The sequence below is a fragment of the Salvelinus fontinalis genome, chromosome 4, assembly GCF_029448725.1.
Source record: "Salvelinus fontinalis isolate EN_2023a chromosome 4, ASM2944872v1, whole genome shotgun sequence".
NCBI lineage: Eukaryota > Metazoa > Chordata > Actinopteri > Salmoniformes > Salmonidae > Salvelinus > Salvelinus fontinalis.
In genome coordinates, this window is record NC_074668.1 from 80,564,952 (window position 1) to 80,583,679 (window position 18,728).

Genomic DNA, 18,728 nt, shown 5'->3' on the forward strand with positions numbered 1-18,728 from the left:
ATCCCGATTTTATTTATTTTTTAAATGTATTTTTATTTTGTTTGCCATTTTCTCTCGACTGACCCTGGTTTTCAAAGTCTGACTCTTTCACTGGTGAAAGTCGACCAGTAGAAGCAGCAGTGACATGGCAGCTGTTGAGGACTTCAGTGGCCTGTCACTGCTTTATCTTGGTTTGACAGAACATACGGCACATTCCTTCTGTATGTGTGTACATACGTGTTTGTGTGTGGCGCACCTAGACCTTAAACAACCCCTACCACTACACATAGAAACACATGCTTTTTGGACTGGACGGTAGTGGGCGTACACACACACACACACACACACACACACACACACACACACACACACACACACACACACACACACACACACACACACACAAATCACACACACACAACACACACACACACACACATCACACACACACACACACACACACACACACACATATCACACATACACACACACATATCACCACACACACATATCACCACACACACACATACACATATCACCACACACACATATCACCACACACACATATCACCACACACACACACACACACACATATCACCACACACACACACACACACACACACACACACACACACACACACACACACACACACACACACATATATATATAACCAGACTCACATATAACCACACACACACATATATATATAACCAGACTCACATATAACCACACACACACACACACATATAACCACACATACACACACACATCACACACACACATATCACCACACACATCACACACACATCACACACAGTCTACAAATGTCTGCATGTCTTTGCTGCTCCACTGTCCTTGGATCTCCCTGGGATGCCATCATTCCAGCTGATCGCCCTTCCTGTGTGGGGTGTATTGATCCCTTCATTTCCTCCCGGTTTCCCTGAAATCATCACTAAGTGGAGACCATCCCTGACCAATGGGGATAACAGGCAGACACACACACACTATATAAACGGGAGCTCAACACAAATCAACACACTAACACAGCTGATGGTGTCCAGACATGTGCAGCAGTGTTTTTCTTCTCCCTCTACCCTGCAGTGTTTCACATGGAATTAGTTCCAGGATAAACTTTACCTGTGGCGCTCAACTGACAGATGGAGAGAAGCAGAGGATAGCTTCACACACACACACACACACACATACACAGCAGCTAGCCCGCCAGCTTTCCTGCTAACAACAACTAACATCTTAGTCATCTCCTCCAGACAAAGACTGGGAATTCACTGATTAAACTATCACCTTGTTAAGTCATTTACCGAAACCCAAGCCCTGTGCGTGTGATGACTTCTCTCCTGTCGCCTGTTCTCTGCTGTCCTGGAAGCCCAGCCAAGCCTCCGTCAGTTAGAACATGAGGTCACACAAACACAGCAGAGAAAACTCACTCACACAAACAAACTTGTTTGCACTTGTTGGTGTCTTAGTGTGTGGGGGTGTGCATACGCAGGTGTGGGGGTGTGTTGATCTCTCAGGGGAAATAACATATGATGTAGCCAATGTGTTCCTGGTCTGGTTTTTTGTTTGGGAAACATACCTCTACTCTCCTGTCTCCATCCTCTTCATGGTAAACCATGGTAATAATACTGGTAAATAACCTCATCTCCTGTCTCTATCCTCTTCATGGTAATAATACTGGTAAATAACCTCATCTCCTGTCTCCATCCTCTTCATGGTAATAATACTGGTAAATAACCTCATCTCCTGTCTCTATCCTCTTCATGGTAATAATACTGGTAAATAACCATCTCCTGTCTCCATCCTCTTCATGGTAATAATACTGGTAAATAACCTCATCTCCTGTCTCTATCCTCTTCATGGTAAACCAGGGTAATAATACTGGTAAATAACCTCATCTCCTGTCTCTATCCTCTTCATGGTAATAATACTGGTAAATAACCTAATCTCCTGTCTCCATCCTCTTCATGGTAAACCAGGGTAATAATACTGGTAGATAGCCTCATCTCCTGTCTCTATCCTCTTCATGGTAAACCAGGGTAATAATACTGGTAAATAACCTCATCTCCTGTCTCTATCCTCTTCATGTTAATAATACTGGTAAATAACCTCATCTCCTGTCTCTATCCTCTTCATGGTAATAATACTGGTAAATAACCTCATCTCCTGTCTCCATCCTCTTCATGGTAATAATACTGGTAAATAACCTCATCTCCTGTCTCTATCCTCTTCATGGTAATAATACTGGTAAATAACCTCATCTCCTGTCTCCATCCTCTTCATGGTAATAATACTGGTAAATAACCTAGTCTCCATCCTCTTCATGGTAATAATACTGGTAAATAACCTCATCTCCTGTCTCCATCCTCTTCATGGTAAACCAGGGTAATAATACTGGTAAATAACCTAGTCTCTATCCTCTTCATGGTAATAATACTGGTAAATAACCTCATCTCCTGTCTCCATCCTCTTCATGGTAATAATACTGGTAAATAACCTCATCTCCTGTCTCCATCCTCTTCATGGTAAACCATGGTAATAATACTGGTAAATAACCTCATCTCCTGTCTCTATCCTCTTCATGGTAAACCAGGGTAATAATACTGGTAAATAACCTAGTCTCTATCCTCTTCATGGTAATAATACTGGTAAATAACCTCATCTCCTGTCTCTATCCTCTTCATGGTAATAATACTGGTAAATAACCTCATCTCCTGTCTCCATCCTCTTCATGGTAATAATACTGGTAAATAACCTCATCTCCTGTCTCCATCCTCTTCATGGTAATAATACTGGTAAATAACCTCATCTCCTGTCTCTATCCTCTTCATGGTAATAATACTGGTAAATAACCTCATCTCCTGTCTCCATCCTCTTCATGGTAATAATACTGGTAAATAACCTCATCTCCTGTCTCCATCCTCTTCATGGTAATAATACTGGTAAATAACCTCATCTCCTGTCTCCATCCTCTTCATGGTAATAATACTGGTAAATAATCTCATCTCCTGTCTCCATCCTCTTCATGGTAAACCATGGTAATAATACTGGTAAATAACCTCATCTCCTGTCTCCATCCTCTTCATGGTAAACCAGGGTAATAATACTGGTAAATAATCTCATCTCCTGTCTCTATCCTCTTCATGGTAATAATACTGGTAAATAACCTCATCTCCTGTCTCCATCCTCTTCATGGCAATAATACTGGTAAATAACCTCATCTCCTGTCTCCATCCTCTTCATGGTAAACCATGGTAATAATGCTGGTAAATAACCTCATCTCCTGTCTCCATCCTCTTCATGGTAAACCAGGGTAATAATACTGGTAAATAATCTCATCTCCTGTCTCTATCCTCTTCATGGTAATAATACTGGTAAATAACCTAATCTCCTGTCTCCATCCTCTTCATGGTAATAATACTGGTAAATAACCTCATCTCCTGTCTCCATCCTCTTCATGGTAATAATACTGGTAGATAGCCTCATCTCCTGTCTCTATCCTCTTCATGGTAATAATACTGGTAAATAACCTCATCTCCTGTCTCCATCCTCTTCATGGTAATAATACTGGTAAATAACCTCATCTCCTGTCTCCATCCTCTTCATGGTAATAATACTGGTAAATAACCTCATCTCCTGTCTCCATCCTCTTCATGGTAATAATACTGGTAAATAACCTCATCTCCTGTCTCTATCCTCTTCATGGTAATAATACTGGTAAATATCCTCATCTCCTGTCTCTATCCTCTTCATGGTAAACCATGGTAATAATACTGGTAGATAGCCTCATCTCCTGTCTCTATCCTCTTCATGGTAAACCATGGTAATAATACTGGTAAATAACCTCATCTCCTGTCTCCATCCTCTTCATGGTAATAATACTGGTAAATAACCTCATCTCCTGTCTCCATCCTCTTCATTGTAATAATACTGGTAAATAACCTCATCTCCTGTCTCTATCCTCTTCATGGTAAACCATGGTAATAATACTGGTAGATAGCCTCATCTCCTGTCTCTATCCTCTTCATGGTAATAATACTGGTAAATAACCTCATCTCCTGTCTCCATCCTCTTCATGGTAATAATACTGGTAAATAACCTCATCTCCTGTCTCCATCCTCTTCATGGTAATAATACTGGTAAATAACCTCATCTCCTGTCTCCATCCTCTTCATGGTAATAATACTGGTAAATAACCTCATCTCCTGTCTCTATCCTCTTCATGGTAAACCATGGTAATAATACTGGTAAATAACCTCATCTCCTGTCTCCATCCTCTTCATGGTAATAATACTGGTAAATAACCTCATCTCCTGTCTCCATCCTCTTCATGGTAATAATACTGGTAGATAGCCTCATCTCCTGTCTCTATCCTCTTCATGGTAATAATACTGGTAAATAACCTCATCTCCTGTCTCCATCCTCTTCATGGTAATAATACTGGTAGATAGCCTCATCTCCTGTCTCTATCCTCTTCATGGTAATAATACTGGTAAATAACCTCATCTCCTGTCTCCATCCTCTTCATGGTAATAATACTGGTAAATAACCTCATCTCCTGTCTCCATCCTCTTCATTGTAATAATACTGGTAAATAACCTCATCTCCTGTCTCTATCCTCTTCATGGTAAACCATGGTAATAATACTGGTAGATAGCCTCATCTCCTGTCTCTATCCTCTTCATGGTAATAATACTGGTAAATAACCTCATCTCCTGTCTCCATCCTCTTCATGGTAATAATACTGGTAAATAACCTCATCTCCTGTCTCCATCCTCTTCATTGTAATAATACTGGTAAATAACCTCATCTCCTGTCTCTATCCTCTTCATGGTAAACCATGGTAAAAATACTGGTAGATAATCTCATCTCCTGTCTCTATCCTCTTCATGGTAAATCATGGTAATAATACTGGTAAATAATCTCATCTCCTGTCTCCATCCTCTTCATGGTAAACCATGGTAATAATTAAGCAATAAGGCCCGAGGTGTGGCATATGGCCGATATACCACGGCTAAGAGCTGTTCTTATGCACAATGCAGTGCAGAGTGCCCGGATACAGCCCTTAGCCGTGGTATATTGGTCACATATAAACTGGTTACCAACATAATTCGAGCAGTAAATATACATGTTTTATCATACCCGTTGTATACAGTCTGATATACCACGGCTGTTAGCCAATCAGAATTCAGGACTCAAACCACCTAGTTTATAATGGTAAATAACCTGTGCATGCGGGTTTCAGAGCAGTGTTTTTTTTATTTTTTTTACTCGAACCAATGGAGCTTGAAAACCTGTCAACAATCCATGAGAAAGACCCTAGGAGATATTTGTGGTAAAGCTTTTCAACACGTTCGAAACCAGAGCTTTCTAATTGGACTCCTGACCTAATTGGTCAATGATAATAGTCATGTCATCACAGGGCACCCAGAGCCCCAGGGAGATAATGTCTTTATCTAAACATAGTGGTCAGTCCATAGAGGTAGAAAGAGGCCTCATCTCCTACTTTAAAATGGTGGAAACCTTCAATGGCAATGTCCGTGCTAAGATGGGTTGTATTCATCCAGAGCTCTCTTTCGACCTTCATGGGTCAGTCTCAGGAAGAGAGGGAGCTGAGATCCTTGTATCCTCTCCAATACAAGACTGTAACAAAACTACAATCCAGCCTTTAGCTGGGGTCAAACACTGGCTGCCTCCCTCCCTTGAGGAGCCACTGCAATAATAGAACAGTATAGATGACCACATCACTGCTTTGGGAGTTTGCAGAGTTAACATTGTCTAATGCTGCATTCATTACAGTAATGTTACTGGCAGGTTGTCCATATGTCCAGCTTCAACATTAAACCCCCCACCTGTCATCAACATTCCTTGTCAAATGCCCCCCCCCCCCCCCCCCCCCCGGCCTTGAATTGGCCTGTTGTGTAGTCTATAGCTGGAATGTGAATTGTGGAGAGTGTCCGACGTGTTCTGTGTGTGTGTGCTCGCTCATACTCGTGTGTGTGTGTGTGTGTGTGTGTGTGTGTGTGTGTGTGTGTGTGTGTGTGTGTGTGTGTGTGTGTGTGTGTGTGTGTGTGTGTGTGTGGCTTGAATCCGCTCCTTGTCCTGCTGAATAACCTCTGGCTGGCGCTAGCTAACGCGATAGCTGTTAGCATGATCTAAGCCCCCAGTCATCTAACAAACAAATTAGTTGCAACGCAGCTCAGACTGACTGTGTGTGTGGAGGAGGAATTCCTCTGGAATAAAAACACTGGGGTCAGGTGGAACGGATCGCTGCAGGACAAACACACACACACACACACACACACACACAAAGCTTATTTGTCTGGAATTACTGTAGACATGTTTTTCCTACAGACTAGTGAGTAATGATTCAGCTAATAGTCTAAATGGGGTGAAAAGGAAGACAGACAGAGGGAGAGAAAGGGAAGAGACATTCTCACCATTTATTACATTAGGCTAAATATCAGGAATTACATTTGTTTTTCCTCTCCAAACACTTAATGAGAAACGAGGGAGTGATACACTGACGGACAAAAATGTTCCTGAAAGAAACGGTGGCGCAGCTCTATCCCCGGACCTCGTGCCGCAAGGCTGTGTGTGTGTGTGTGTGTGCGTCTCTCATCTCATGTTCTCTGTCTCCTCAGGGCGTATCCTGGACCTGAAGACCGGAACAGTGAAGAAAGAGGGGCAACAGTCGTCTATGAGGATGTGCATGGGCTCCAGACGATCCTTCATCTGCAGAATGAGGTGTGTGTCTCTGTCTGTGTGTCATTCCTCCGTGAGCACATGGATGGTCTTTGTCTGTCCTGTGTGTGTGTCATTCCTCCATGAGCACATAGATGGTCTTTGTCTGTCTTAGGTGTGTGTCTCTGTCTGTGTGTCATTCCTCCATGAGCACATAGATGGTCTTTGTCTGTCTTAGGTGTGTGTCTCTGTCTGTATATGTGTGTGTGTCTCTGTGTGTGTGAGCGCTAGTGTGCACGTACAATATATCAACTGGATCCATCTTTCCATCTGCGGGGGATTTAAAGTGTTACCACTCCAAATAGGACTCGTGCATCCTTTAAAACTTAGTCATCTCTGATATGTAGATACCTTCGTCTCCCTACATCAGCAATCATTCAGTCTTTGGTTCACATCTGCCTGGGAGATGCGTCCCAAATGGCATCCTATTCCCTATATAGTGCACTACTTCTGACCAGGACCCATAGAGTGCACTACATAGGGAATCGGGTGTCATTTGGGACGTAGACTGTGATGTGTGTGTAGCCATAATCGATTTCACCCCCCCACGGCCATCGAGCCAAATGCTTTCCCCCCGCGGCCATCGAGCCATATGCTTTCCCCCCGCGGCCATCGAGCCATATGCTTTCCCCCCGCGGCCATCGAGCCATATGCTTTCCCCCCGCGGCCATCGAGCCATATGCTTTCCCCCCGCGGCCATCGAGCCATATGCTTTCCCCCCGCGGCCATCGAGCCATATGCTTTCCCCCCTGCGGCCATCGAGCCATATGCTTTCCCCCCGCGGCCATCGAGCCATATGCTTTCCCCCCGCGGCCATCGAGCCATATGCTTTCCCCCCGCGGCCATCGAGCCATATGCTTTCCCCCCGCGGCCATCGAGCCATATGCTTTCCCCCCGCGGCCATCGAGCCATATGCTTTCCCCCCTGCGGCCATCGAGCCATATGCTTTCGCCCCGCGGCCATCGAGCCATCTGCTTTCCCCCCGCGGCCATCGAGCCATATGCTTTCCCCCCGCGGCCATCGAGCCATATGCTTTCCCCCCGCGGCCATCGAGCCATATGCTTTCCCCCCGCGGCCATCGAGCCATATGCTTTCCCCCCTGCGGCCATCGAGCCATATGCTTTCCCCCCGCGGCCATCGAGCCATATGCTTTCCCCCCGCGGCCATCGAGCCATATGCTTTCCCCCCGCGGCCATCGAGCCATATGCTTTCCCCCCGCGGCCATCGAGCCATATGCTTTCCCCCCGCGGCCATCGAGCCATATGCTTTCCCCCCGCGGCCATCGAGCCATATGCTTTCCCCCCGCGGCCATCGAGCCATATGCTTTCCCCCCGCGGCCATCGAGCCATATGCTTTCCCCCCGCGGCCATCGAGCCATATGCTTTCCCCCCGCGGCCATCGAGCCATATGCTTTCCCCCCGCGGCCATCGAGCCATATGCTTTCCCCCCGCGGCCATCGAGCCATATGCTTTCCCCCCGCGGCCATCGAGCCATATGCTTTCCCCCCGCGGCCATCGAGCCATATGCTTTCCCCCCGCGGCCATCGAGCCATATGCTTTCTATCCCCAAGATGAAGTGAAGACGCACCATGGTTAAAGTGATGGATGCTTCCATAGCTCACACGTCATTACGTATGACCTATCCTGCTGCAGATATTTCAATTATCAGGAATCCATAAGGTCGGGAATCCAGTTTAGAATCCCCCTGGGTGGGTGTGTTTGTGGCATGCACCACCACCCCCTCTCACTCGCTTCAACCCTGAGCGCTACTTTTGTTTATTTCATTCTCAGGATGTTTAGAAATCTAGAAACCAGTTCTCCTAATGCACACAGAATGACCGCTAAAATGTTTTTGAACTTGACCGTTTGACTCAAGCGGGTTTTAAAAAACCTTCCCGATATTTCCGATGCGGCCTGGTGTGCGTAAAGCTTCGTTAGCACAGGAATGGAGATGTTTGTGTTTGTTGTCTGCTTCACTCACATTACACAGATGCTAATCACGCTTTGTTAGGACGACTGGAATGTGTGTGTGTCTTCTGTTCTTTTTGCTATTTAGGCCGTTTGGCAAATTGAAACCAGCTTCAGGGATGACTGTCTGCACTCTGCGGTGACCACAGCTGAGAATACACAACACACACAGAGCCCCGAACAGCATGCCATGCAACCAAGTGGAAAGGAATTGTTCATTCTTCAACATCATTTCAGGGAAGCTAATATTAGCCAACTCCAGAAGAGCAGAAGATGATGTCCTCTTGAACCTTTTGTTGATCAGTGGAAAAACCCAGGTTGTCCCTCCTCTCTGCTCTCAATGATACCTGACTCACCGGCTGAAAGAAACTCACATGTCAAATGGCTTCCATCTTGGTTTCCATAATGTGAGACGGTGTAGACTTGGTTACAGCAGTTAAAGCTGACATCACTGACCATAAATCCCTTTTTCTGCTTCTTTTAAACTTCCTGTATCCAGGTTCTCAGGTCTCCGTGAGATACAGTCTGTTCTGTAAGAGAGACCTGGTCCAACAGTACACGTTGTTTTCCCTCTCCATTTCTATGCAGTCAGTACACGTGTCATTTAGCAGACACGAAAACACACACACACACACACACACACACACACACACAAAAGCAGGTTCAGATTTCAAATGTATTGTTCTCATTGAGGAGAATCCTATCCACAGCAACATGGCAACACACCAAACAAGATTTTTCCAATAACACTCACCATGGCTGTGTTCCAAATAGCACCCTATTCCCTATACAGTTCATATGGCTCTGGTCTAAAGTAGTGCGCTATATAGGGGATAGGGTGCAATTTGTCCTGCATCCGTAGTCTCACACAGCGAACATAACAGTACATTATATAATGTCAGGCACTGGTTATTTGTTCAGTCTGTGTGTGTGTGTGTGTGTGTGTGTGTGTGTGTGTGTGTGTGTGTGTGTGTGTGTGTGTGTGTGTGTGTGTGTGTGTGTGTGTGTGTGTGTGTGTGTGTGTGTGTGTGTGTGTGTGTGTGTGTGTGTGTGTGTGTGTTGGTCTGGTCTGGTCTAAACATCTCTCTGTTTCCAGTGGCACTGATTAACATTAGTCTCTGTCTCCTCCCACTGTTCCTTTCTCTGTGTGTGTGTGTCTGTCTGTTTCTGCATTCATACCTCCAACTTGCGGCCCGCGGGTGATTTTATTTGCCCCCCCACCCCCAACTATTAGTAGCAACAACAAAAAATGACACGACTGTAAAAACAGCAGCAAATCAGCTCCAAGTGATGTACATTTTGGAAATCTGTTCCAAAGTTTTCCCACCCATACCAGAGAGAGATGTGATCGTATACAAATGTGAGAGGTTTGAAATTATTGTTTTGGTCAAATATTCTTCTTGTCAAATATGCAGTCTACAAATTGTGTAATTATGTTCCGACCCCCTGACCATCCGCTCAAGAAATAATCTGTGTCTGAATCTAGTTGATGATCTGTGATGTATAGTACGCTGTGTGTTTCTCAAGATCATCCCGTGTCTGAATCTAGTTGATGTGTGATGTATAGTACGCTGTGTGTTTCTCATAGATCGTCCCGTGTCTGAATCTAGTTGAGGATCTCTGATGTATAGTACGCTGTGTGTTTCTCATAGATGTTCCCGTGTTGAATCTAGTTGATGTGTGATGTATAGTACGCTGTGTGTTTCTCATAGATCGTCCCGTGTCTGAATCTAGTTGATGATCTGTGATGTATAGTACGCTGTGTGTTTCTCAAGATCATCCCGTGTCTGAATCTAGTTGATGTGTGATGTATAGTACGCTGTGTGTTTCTCATAGATGGTCCCGTGTCTGAATCTAGTTGATGTGTGATGTATAGTACGCTGTGTGTTTCTCATAGATCATCCCGTGTCTGAATCTAGTTGAGGATCTCTGATGTATAGTACGCTGTGTGTTTCTCATAGATGTTCCCGTGTTGAATCTAGTTGATGATCTGTGATGTATAGTACGCTGTGTGTTTCTCAAAGATGGTCCCGTGTCTGAATCTAGTTGATGTGTGATGTATAGTACGCTGTGTGTTTCTCAAAGATGGTCCCGTGTCTGAATCTAGTTGATGTGTGATGTATAGTACGCTGTGTGTTTCTCAAAGATGGTCCCGTGTCTGAATCTAGTTGATGTGTGATGTATAGTACGCTGTGTGTTTCTCATAGATCGTCCCGTGTCTGAATCTAGTTGATGTGTGATGTATAGTACGCTGTGTGTTTCTCATCAGATGGTCCCGTGTCTGAATCTAGTTGATGATCTGTGATGTATAGTACGCTGTGTGTTTCTCAAAGATGGTCCCGTGTCTGAATCTAGTTGATGATCTGTGATGTATATTACGCTGTGTGTTTCTCAAAGATGGTCCCGTGTCTGAATCTAGTTGATGATCTGTGATGTATAGTACGCTGTGTGTTTCTCAAAGATCGTCCCGTGTCTGAATCTAGTTGATGATCTGTGATGTATAGTACGCTGTGTGTTTCTCTTCAGATGGTCCCGTGTCTGAATCTAGTTGATGATCTGTGATGTATAGTACGCTGTGTGTTTCTCATAGATGGTCCCGTGTCTGAATCTAGTTGATGTGTGATGTATAGTACGCTGTGTGTTTCTCATAGATGGTCCCGTGTCTGAATCTAGTTGATGTGTGATGTATAGTACGCTGTGTGTTTCTCATAGATGGTCCCGTGTCTGAATCTAGTTGATGTGTGATGTATAGTACGCTGTGTGTTTCTCATAGATCGTCCCGTGTCTGAATCTAGTTGATGTGTGATGTATAGTACGCTGTGTGTTTCTCATAGATGGTTCCGTGTCTGAATCTAGTTGATGATCTGTGATGTATAGTACGCTGTGTGTTTCTCATAGATGGTCCCGTGTCTGAATCTAGTTGATGTGTGATGTATAGTACGCTGTGTGTTTCTCTTCAGATGGTCCCGTGTCTGAATCTAGTTGATGTGTGATGTATAGTACGCTGTGTGTTTCTCTTCAGATGTGGCAGCACCCCACTGGACCACATCTCTCTCAACCGACTGTCCAACATGAGGAAGAGATACAGGTGAGACAAACAGACGTCGCCTCTCACTTCACTATTCCTACCTTTTCTACTAGATGTTCTTCTCCCCCGTCTCAATATGGCCTTACAAATAAATTACCAATCATTTAGCTCTTCAAAGATGACGTCATTGGAATGATTTTATTTAGAAGGCCATATTGCGACAGTCCCCATTTGACTTGTGTAAACTACATTGTCCAGCAGACAAATGAAAACTATGGCCTGCGCTCACATGACTGTGTTTTGTTGATTGTGCCTAAGGTCCGTACAGAGCTAGAGAAAAAAGCTTTGCAGTTCTCTGCAGCTTTCTCTTGGAACAAGCTTCAGGTCCTGAAATTACAGGAGGTGGTCCCTTTTTAAATGAGTTTAAAGCTAGGTTGAACACTATGATGGACAATTAAGTTGCACCGCACTTTCCAAAACCATCTTTATGTTGTAAATGTGTCTGCAACTTTGTGTGCTGCCATTTTGGCCATGTCTTGAAAAAATCTAAATGAGACTAACCTCGTCAAATTAACATCAAACATTTTTATAAAGCCCTTTTTATTTGAGCAGTTGACACAGTGCTTTACAGATACCCAGCCTAAAACCCCACAGAGCAAGCAGTGTAGATGTAGAAGTACAGTGGCTAGGAAAAACTCCCTAGAAAGGCAGGAACCTAGGAAGAAAGGCAGGAACTTAGGAAGAAAGGCAGGAACCTAGGAAGAAATCTAGTGAGGAACCAGGCTAGCAGATAAATCTTCTCCCTCTTCTTCTCCTCCTCTCTCTACCTCTTCTATCCTCCCCCCATCTCCCTTCATCTGGCTAAGAGAACTTGTTTGTGTGTACGTTCTTGTTTACATGTGCAACTTTATGTGTGTAGGGTTTTTTCTGCCATTGAAATCCTTGGGTGGCCGCATAAGAATTGTTTTGGTCCAAACATTGTATATAAAAAAAGTGTACAAAACATTAGGAACACCTTCCTAATATTGAGTTGCACCCCCTTTTCCCCCCAGAACAGCCTCAATTCGTTGGGGCATGGTGTCAAGTGTTCCACAGGGATGCTGGCCCATGTTGACTCCAATGCTTCCCACAGTTGTCAAGTTGGCTGGAAGTTCTTTGGGTGGTGGACCATTCTTGATACACAGGAAACTGTTGAGTGTGAAAAACCCAGCAGCATTGCAGTTCTTGACACACTCAAAACCGGTGCGCCTGGCACCTACTACAATACCCCATTCCAACAAGGCACTTAAATGTTTTGTCTTGCCCATTCACCCTTTGAATGGCACACATACACTATCCAAGTCTCAAGGTTTAAAAATCCTTCTTTAATCTGTCTCCTCCCCTTCATCTATACTGATTGAAATGGATTTAACAAGTGACATCAATAAGGGATCATAGCTTTCACCTGGATTCACCTGGTCAGTCTGTCATGGAAAGAGCTGGTGTTCCTAATGTTTTGTACACTCAGTGTATATTTTATTGTAATATAATCTTTGACAACTAACAATCACCAAAATAAAAGCTAGACAGTCAGGGAGAATTGAAAATTCCACAATGAATTTATCAGTGTTGATTTTGTTATTATGTTTGAGCGAAAGAACACAGCATTAGCCATTTCAAAATGCATAGAAATTAGCTTTAAAACAGCAACATTTCTCTATCGGCTTCATGGCAGAATATGTAGAATCAGGAAATTAGCTTTAAAACTGCAACATTTCTCTATCGGCTTCATGGCAGAATATGTAGAATCAGGAAATTAGCTTTAAAACTGCACCATTTCTCTATCGGCTTCATGGCAGAATATGTAGAATCAGAGGAAATTAGCATTAAAACAGCAACATTTCTCTATCGGCTTCATGGCAGAATATGTAGAATCAGAAAATTAGCTTTAGAACTGCAACATTTCTCTATCGGCTTCATGGCAGAATATGTAGAATCGGGAAATTAGCTTTAAAACTGCAACATTTCTCTATCGGCTTCATGGCAGAATATGTAGAATCAGGAAATTAGCTTTAAAACTGCAACATTTCTCTATCGGCTTCATGGCAGAATATGTAGAATCAGAGGAAATTAGCTTTAAAACAGCAACATTTCTCTATCGGCTTCATGGCAGAATATGTAGAATCAGAGGAAATTTGCTTTAAAACAGCAACATTTCTCTCTCAGCTTCATGGCAGAATATGTAGAATCAGAAAATTAGCTTTAGAACTGCAACATTTCTCTATCAGCTTCATGGCAGAATATCTAGAATCAGGAAATTAGCTTTAGAACTGCAACATTTCTCTATCGGCTTCATGGCAGAATATGTAGAATCAGAGGAAATTAGCTTTAAAACAGCAACATTTCTCTCAGCTTCATGGGCAAATGTATAGTATTGTGGGAAATTGGCATTAAAAAAATAGCATTTTTCACGCACACCTGCCACGCCCACCACCTAAGCCCATTATTGATTAAAACCCCTGGTGTGTGTTGTTAAATGTGTGTGTAATCTGATTGTTTCTAGGAACGGTCTGGGACCCTCGAAGGAGGGAGAGGATCAGTACTCTGTGGTGCACTGTACCGGCTACATCAAAGCATGGCCCCCAGCAGGTATCTACTGACCATACACAACCTTTTATCTCCCTAACTAGGTCAACTAATAGATTTGTTGATGCTAGCAGTGTGTGGATCTTCCATTCATAACATTGACAACAGTGGTGGTAGCAGAACACACACGCACAAACACCATACACACATGCACAAATGCACACACACACACACACACATTCACACACGCACAAACACATACATGTTTTAAACATTCTATTCCATAGATCCCTCAGGTTCAATGAAATGGTGTGATCGTAAGGTCTGGGATGTTTCTTTAGTGACACACACACACTGACAGAGGTGCCGTGGCATCCAGGATGGATGGGGGTCAGAGATCACCTCGGATGCACTCGTTGACACACACACTCCAACTCTTTCAAGTGTTTACAGAGTCACGCAACCCCCCGGCCTGGAATTCTGTCTGCATTTCCCATGAGTGTTTTGGGATTCAGAACCAGGTGTCTAGATGGGGGGGGGGGGGGGGGGGGGGAGCAACTTTCAGCATCACAGTATGAAATGTATTTCAACTGCTTTGAGGCTGTACTGAATGATTCCCAGAATCCCCGATCACACGGACACGCCACATGTGTGTGGAAATCATTGACACATGTTTAACTTCCTGGGACATAAATAGACCAGTGGAATGTTCTGGACTGTCAGGCTATCGCTCGCCCACTATCAGTCTTAGGGTACTAAATCGGACGCATCACCCGCGTGCGCACACACACTTAGACCCTCCATCCTTCTGGGTTCTGAAAACAGCACAGGAACTGGTAGAACGTAGCTCATGTCTTATGTCGGCTCTTCAGGGTCCATGTTCAGAAAGAGTCTCAGATTAGAAGTGCTGATCTAGGATCAGGTCCCCCCCTGTCCATGTAAAAGGCAATACTAGATGAGCTCTCCTTCTCTGAGTGTCTTTCTCAACAAAGGCCCTGGGGAGACTAAAGTGGACGGAGGTCAGGTAGTAGGATGGATGGTATGGCTGGGATGGAACATCAAAATGATAGTTGTGTATATTATTGAATCTAGACGGATGTGTCCCAATTGGCACCTTATCCACATATGGCTCTGGTCAAAAGTAGTGCACTATACAGGGAATATAGTGCCATTTGGGCCGCAGGCTACTTCTTGCATTGACGTGGCTGGGTAGTTAGTTGACTATGCAAGTAAAAGTCCTCAACACAGATTCTCTTGTTTTTTTGTTTTTTTTTATTTGTCATTTGAAAGATTATACAGACAATAAGACAAACAGATAGAAAAACACACTGATCCCCTACTAGAAGGGAGAGGGGGGGGGGGGGGAGACCTGTGAACAGTCTTCATTATGACTAATAGGTGTTTTTGTGTTGTCAAGGAAACAACAAAGGAATTCATTACTGTGGGAAACTGATATCAACATTTAAATCAATGAAAACTTAAACTCTCTTGCTCATTCTCTTTCCCTCCTTCTCTCCCTCCTTCCCTTTGTGATGTATATGAATATTGATACTGGCAGTAAGAGATTTTGGATATTTGTTTCGGATGATTTGCAGAGGTTCGTAGAGACTGTGTATGGGTGTGTGTTTGTGTGATTTATCTGTTTGTGTCTCAGATGTTCTGGAGAAAGCAGCTTGTACAGCACACTGGTACGGTACTAGACTACACAGTGTCATGCTGGAAATATACACCACACTGGTACGGTGCTAGACTACACAGTGTCATGCTAGAAATATACAGCACACTGGTACGGTACTAGACTACACAGTGTCATGCTGGAAATATACACCACACTGGTACGGTACTAGACTACACAGTGTCATGCTGGAAATATACACCACACTGGTACGGTACTAGACTACACAGTGTCATGCTGGAAATATACACCACACTGGTACGGTACTAGACTACACAGTGTCATGCTGGAAATATACAGCACACTGGTACGGTACTAGACTACACAGTGTCATGCTGGAAATATACACCACACTGGTACGGTACTAAACTACACAGTGTCATGCTGGAAATATACACCACACTGGTACGGTACTAGACTACACAGTGTCATGCTGGAAATATACACCACACTGGTACGGTACTAGACTACACAGTGTCATGCTGGAAATATACACCACACTGGTACGGTACTAGACTACACAGTGTCATGCTGGAAATATACACCACACTGGTACGGTACTAGACTACACAGTGTCATGCTGGAAATATACACCACACTGGTACGGTACTAGACTACACAGTGTCATGCTGGAAATATACAGCACACTGGTACGGTACTAGACTACACAGTGTCATGCTGGAAATATACACCACACTGGTACGGTACTAAACTACACAGTGTCATGCTGGAAATATACACCACACTGGTACGGTACTAGACTACACAGTGTCATGCTGGAAATATACACCACACTGGTACGGTACTAGACTACACAGTGTCATGCTGGAAATATACACCATACTGGTACGGTACTAGACTACACAGTGTCATGCTGGAAATATACACCACACTGGTACGGTACTAGACTACACAGTGTCATGCTGGAAATATACACCATACTGGTACGGTACTAGACTACACAGTGTCATGCTGGAAATATACACCATACTGGTACGGTACTAGACTACACAGTGTCATGCTGGAAATATACACCACACTGGTACGGTACTAGACTACACAGTGTCATGCTGGAAATATACACCACACTGGTACGGTACTAGACTACACAGTGTCATGCTGGAAATATACACCACACTGGTACGGTACTAGACTACACAGTGTCATGCTGGAAATATACACCACACTGGTACGGTACTAGACTACACAGTGTCATGCTGGAAATATACACCACACTGGTACGGTACTAGACTACACAGTGTCATGCAGGAAATATACACCACACTGGTACGGTACTAGACTACACAGTGTCATGCTGGAAATATACACCACACTGGGACGGTACTAGACTACACAGTGTCATGCTGGAAATATACACCATACTGGTACGGTACTAGACTACACAGTGTCATGCTGGAAATATACACCACACTGGTACGGTACTAGACTACACAGTGTCATGCTGGAAATATACACCACACTGGTACGGTACTAGACTACACAGTGTCATGCTGGAAATATACACCACACTGGTACGGTACTAGACTACACAGTGTCATGCTGGAAATATACAGCACACTGGTACGGTACTAGACTACACAGTGTCATGCTGGAAATATACACCACACTGGTACGGTACTAGACTACACAGTGTCATGCTGGAAATATACACCACACTGGTACGGTACTAGACTACACAGTGTCATGCTGGAAATATACACCACACTGGTACGGTACTAGACTACACAGTGTCATGCTGGAAATATACACCATACTGGTACGGTACTAGACTACACAGTGTCATGCTGGAAATATACACCACACTGGTACGGTACTAGACTACACAGTGTCATGCTGGAAATATACACCACACTGGTACGGTACTAGACTACACAGTGTCATGCTGGAAATATACACCACACTGGTACGGTACTAGACTACACAGTGTCATGCTGGAAATATACACCATACTGGTACGGTACTAGACTACACAGTGTCATGCTGGAAATATACACCACACTGGTACGGTACTAGACTACACAGTGTCATGCTGAAAATATACACCACACTGGTACGGTACTAGACTACACAGTGTCATGCTGGAAATATACACCATACTGGTACGGTACTAGACTACACAGTGTCATGCTGGAAATATACACCACACTGGTACGGTACTAGACTACACAGTGTCATGCTGGAAATATACACCATACTGGTACGGTACTAGACTACACAGTGTCATGCTGGAAATATACACCATACTGGTACGGTACTAGACTACACAGTGTCATGCTGGAAATATACACCACACTGGTACGGTACTAGACTACACAGTGTCATGCTGGAAATATACACCACACTGGTACGGTACTAGACTACACAGTGTCATGCTGGAAATATACACCACACTGGTACGATACTAGACTACACAGTGTCATGCTGGAAATATACACCACACTGGTACGGTACTAGACTACACAGTGTCATGCTGGAAATATACACCACACTGGTACGGTACTAGACTACACAGTGTCATGCTGGAAATATACACCATACTGGTACGGTACTAGACTACACAGTGTCATGCTGGAAATATACACCACACTGGTACGGTACTAGACTACACAGTGTCATGCTGGAAATATACACCACACTGGTACGGTACTAGACTACACAGTGTCATGCTGGAAATATACACCACACTGGTACGGTACTAGACTACACAGTGTCATGCTGGAAATATACACTAC

The 18,728-nt window shown here is 44.0% G+C and overlaps 1 protein-coding gene across 1 annotated transcript; it reads left to right on the plus strand.

The window, feature by feature from the left end:
• Positions 1 to 6,605: 6,605 nt before the first annotated feature.
• LOC129854500 (aryl hydrocarbon receptor nuclear translocator 2-like) lies at positions 6,606 to 14,786 on the plus strand. Its single transcript, XM_055921608.1, has 3 exons — positions 6,606 to 6,743; positions 11,730 to 11,795; positions 14,278 to 14,786. The coding sequence occupies exons 1-3, from the start codon at positions 6,622 to 6,624 to the stop codon at positions 14,372 to 14,374; spliced, it is 285 nt and encodes a 94-aa protein (XP_055777583.1). The 5' UTR covers positions 6,606 to 6,621; the 3' UTR covers positions 14,375 to 14,786.
• The last annotated feature ends 3,942 nt before the right edge of the window (positions 14,787 to 18,728 follow it).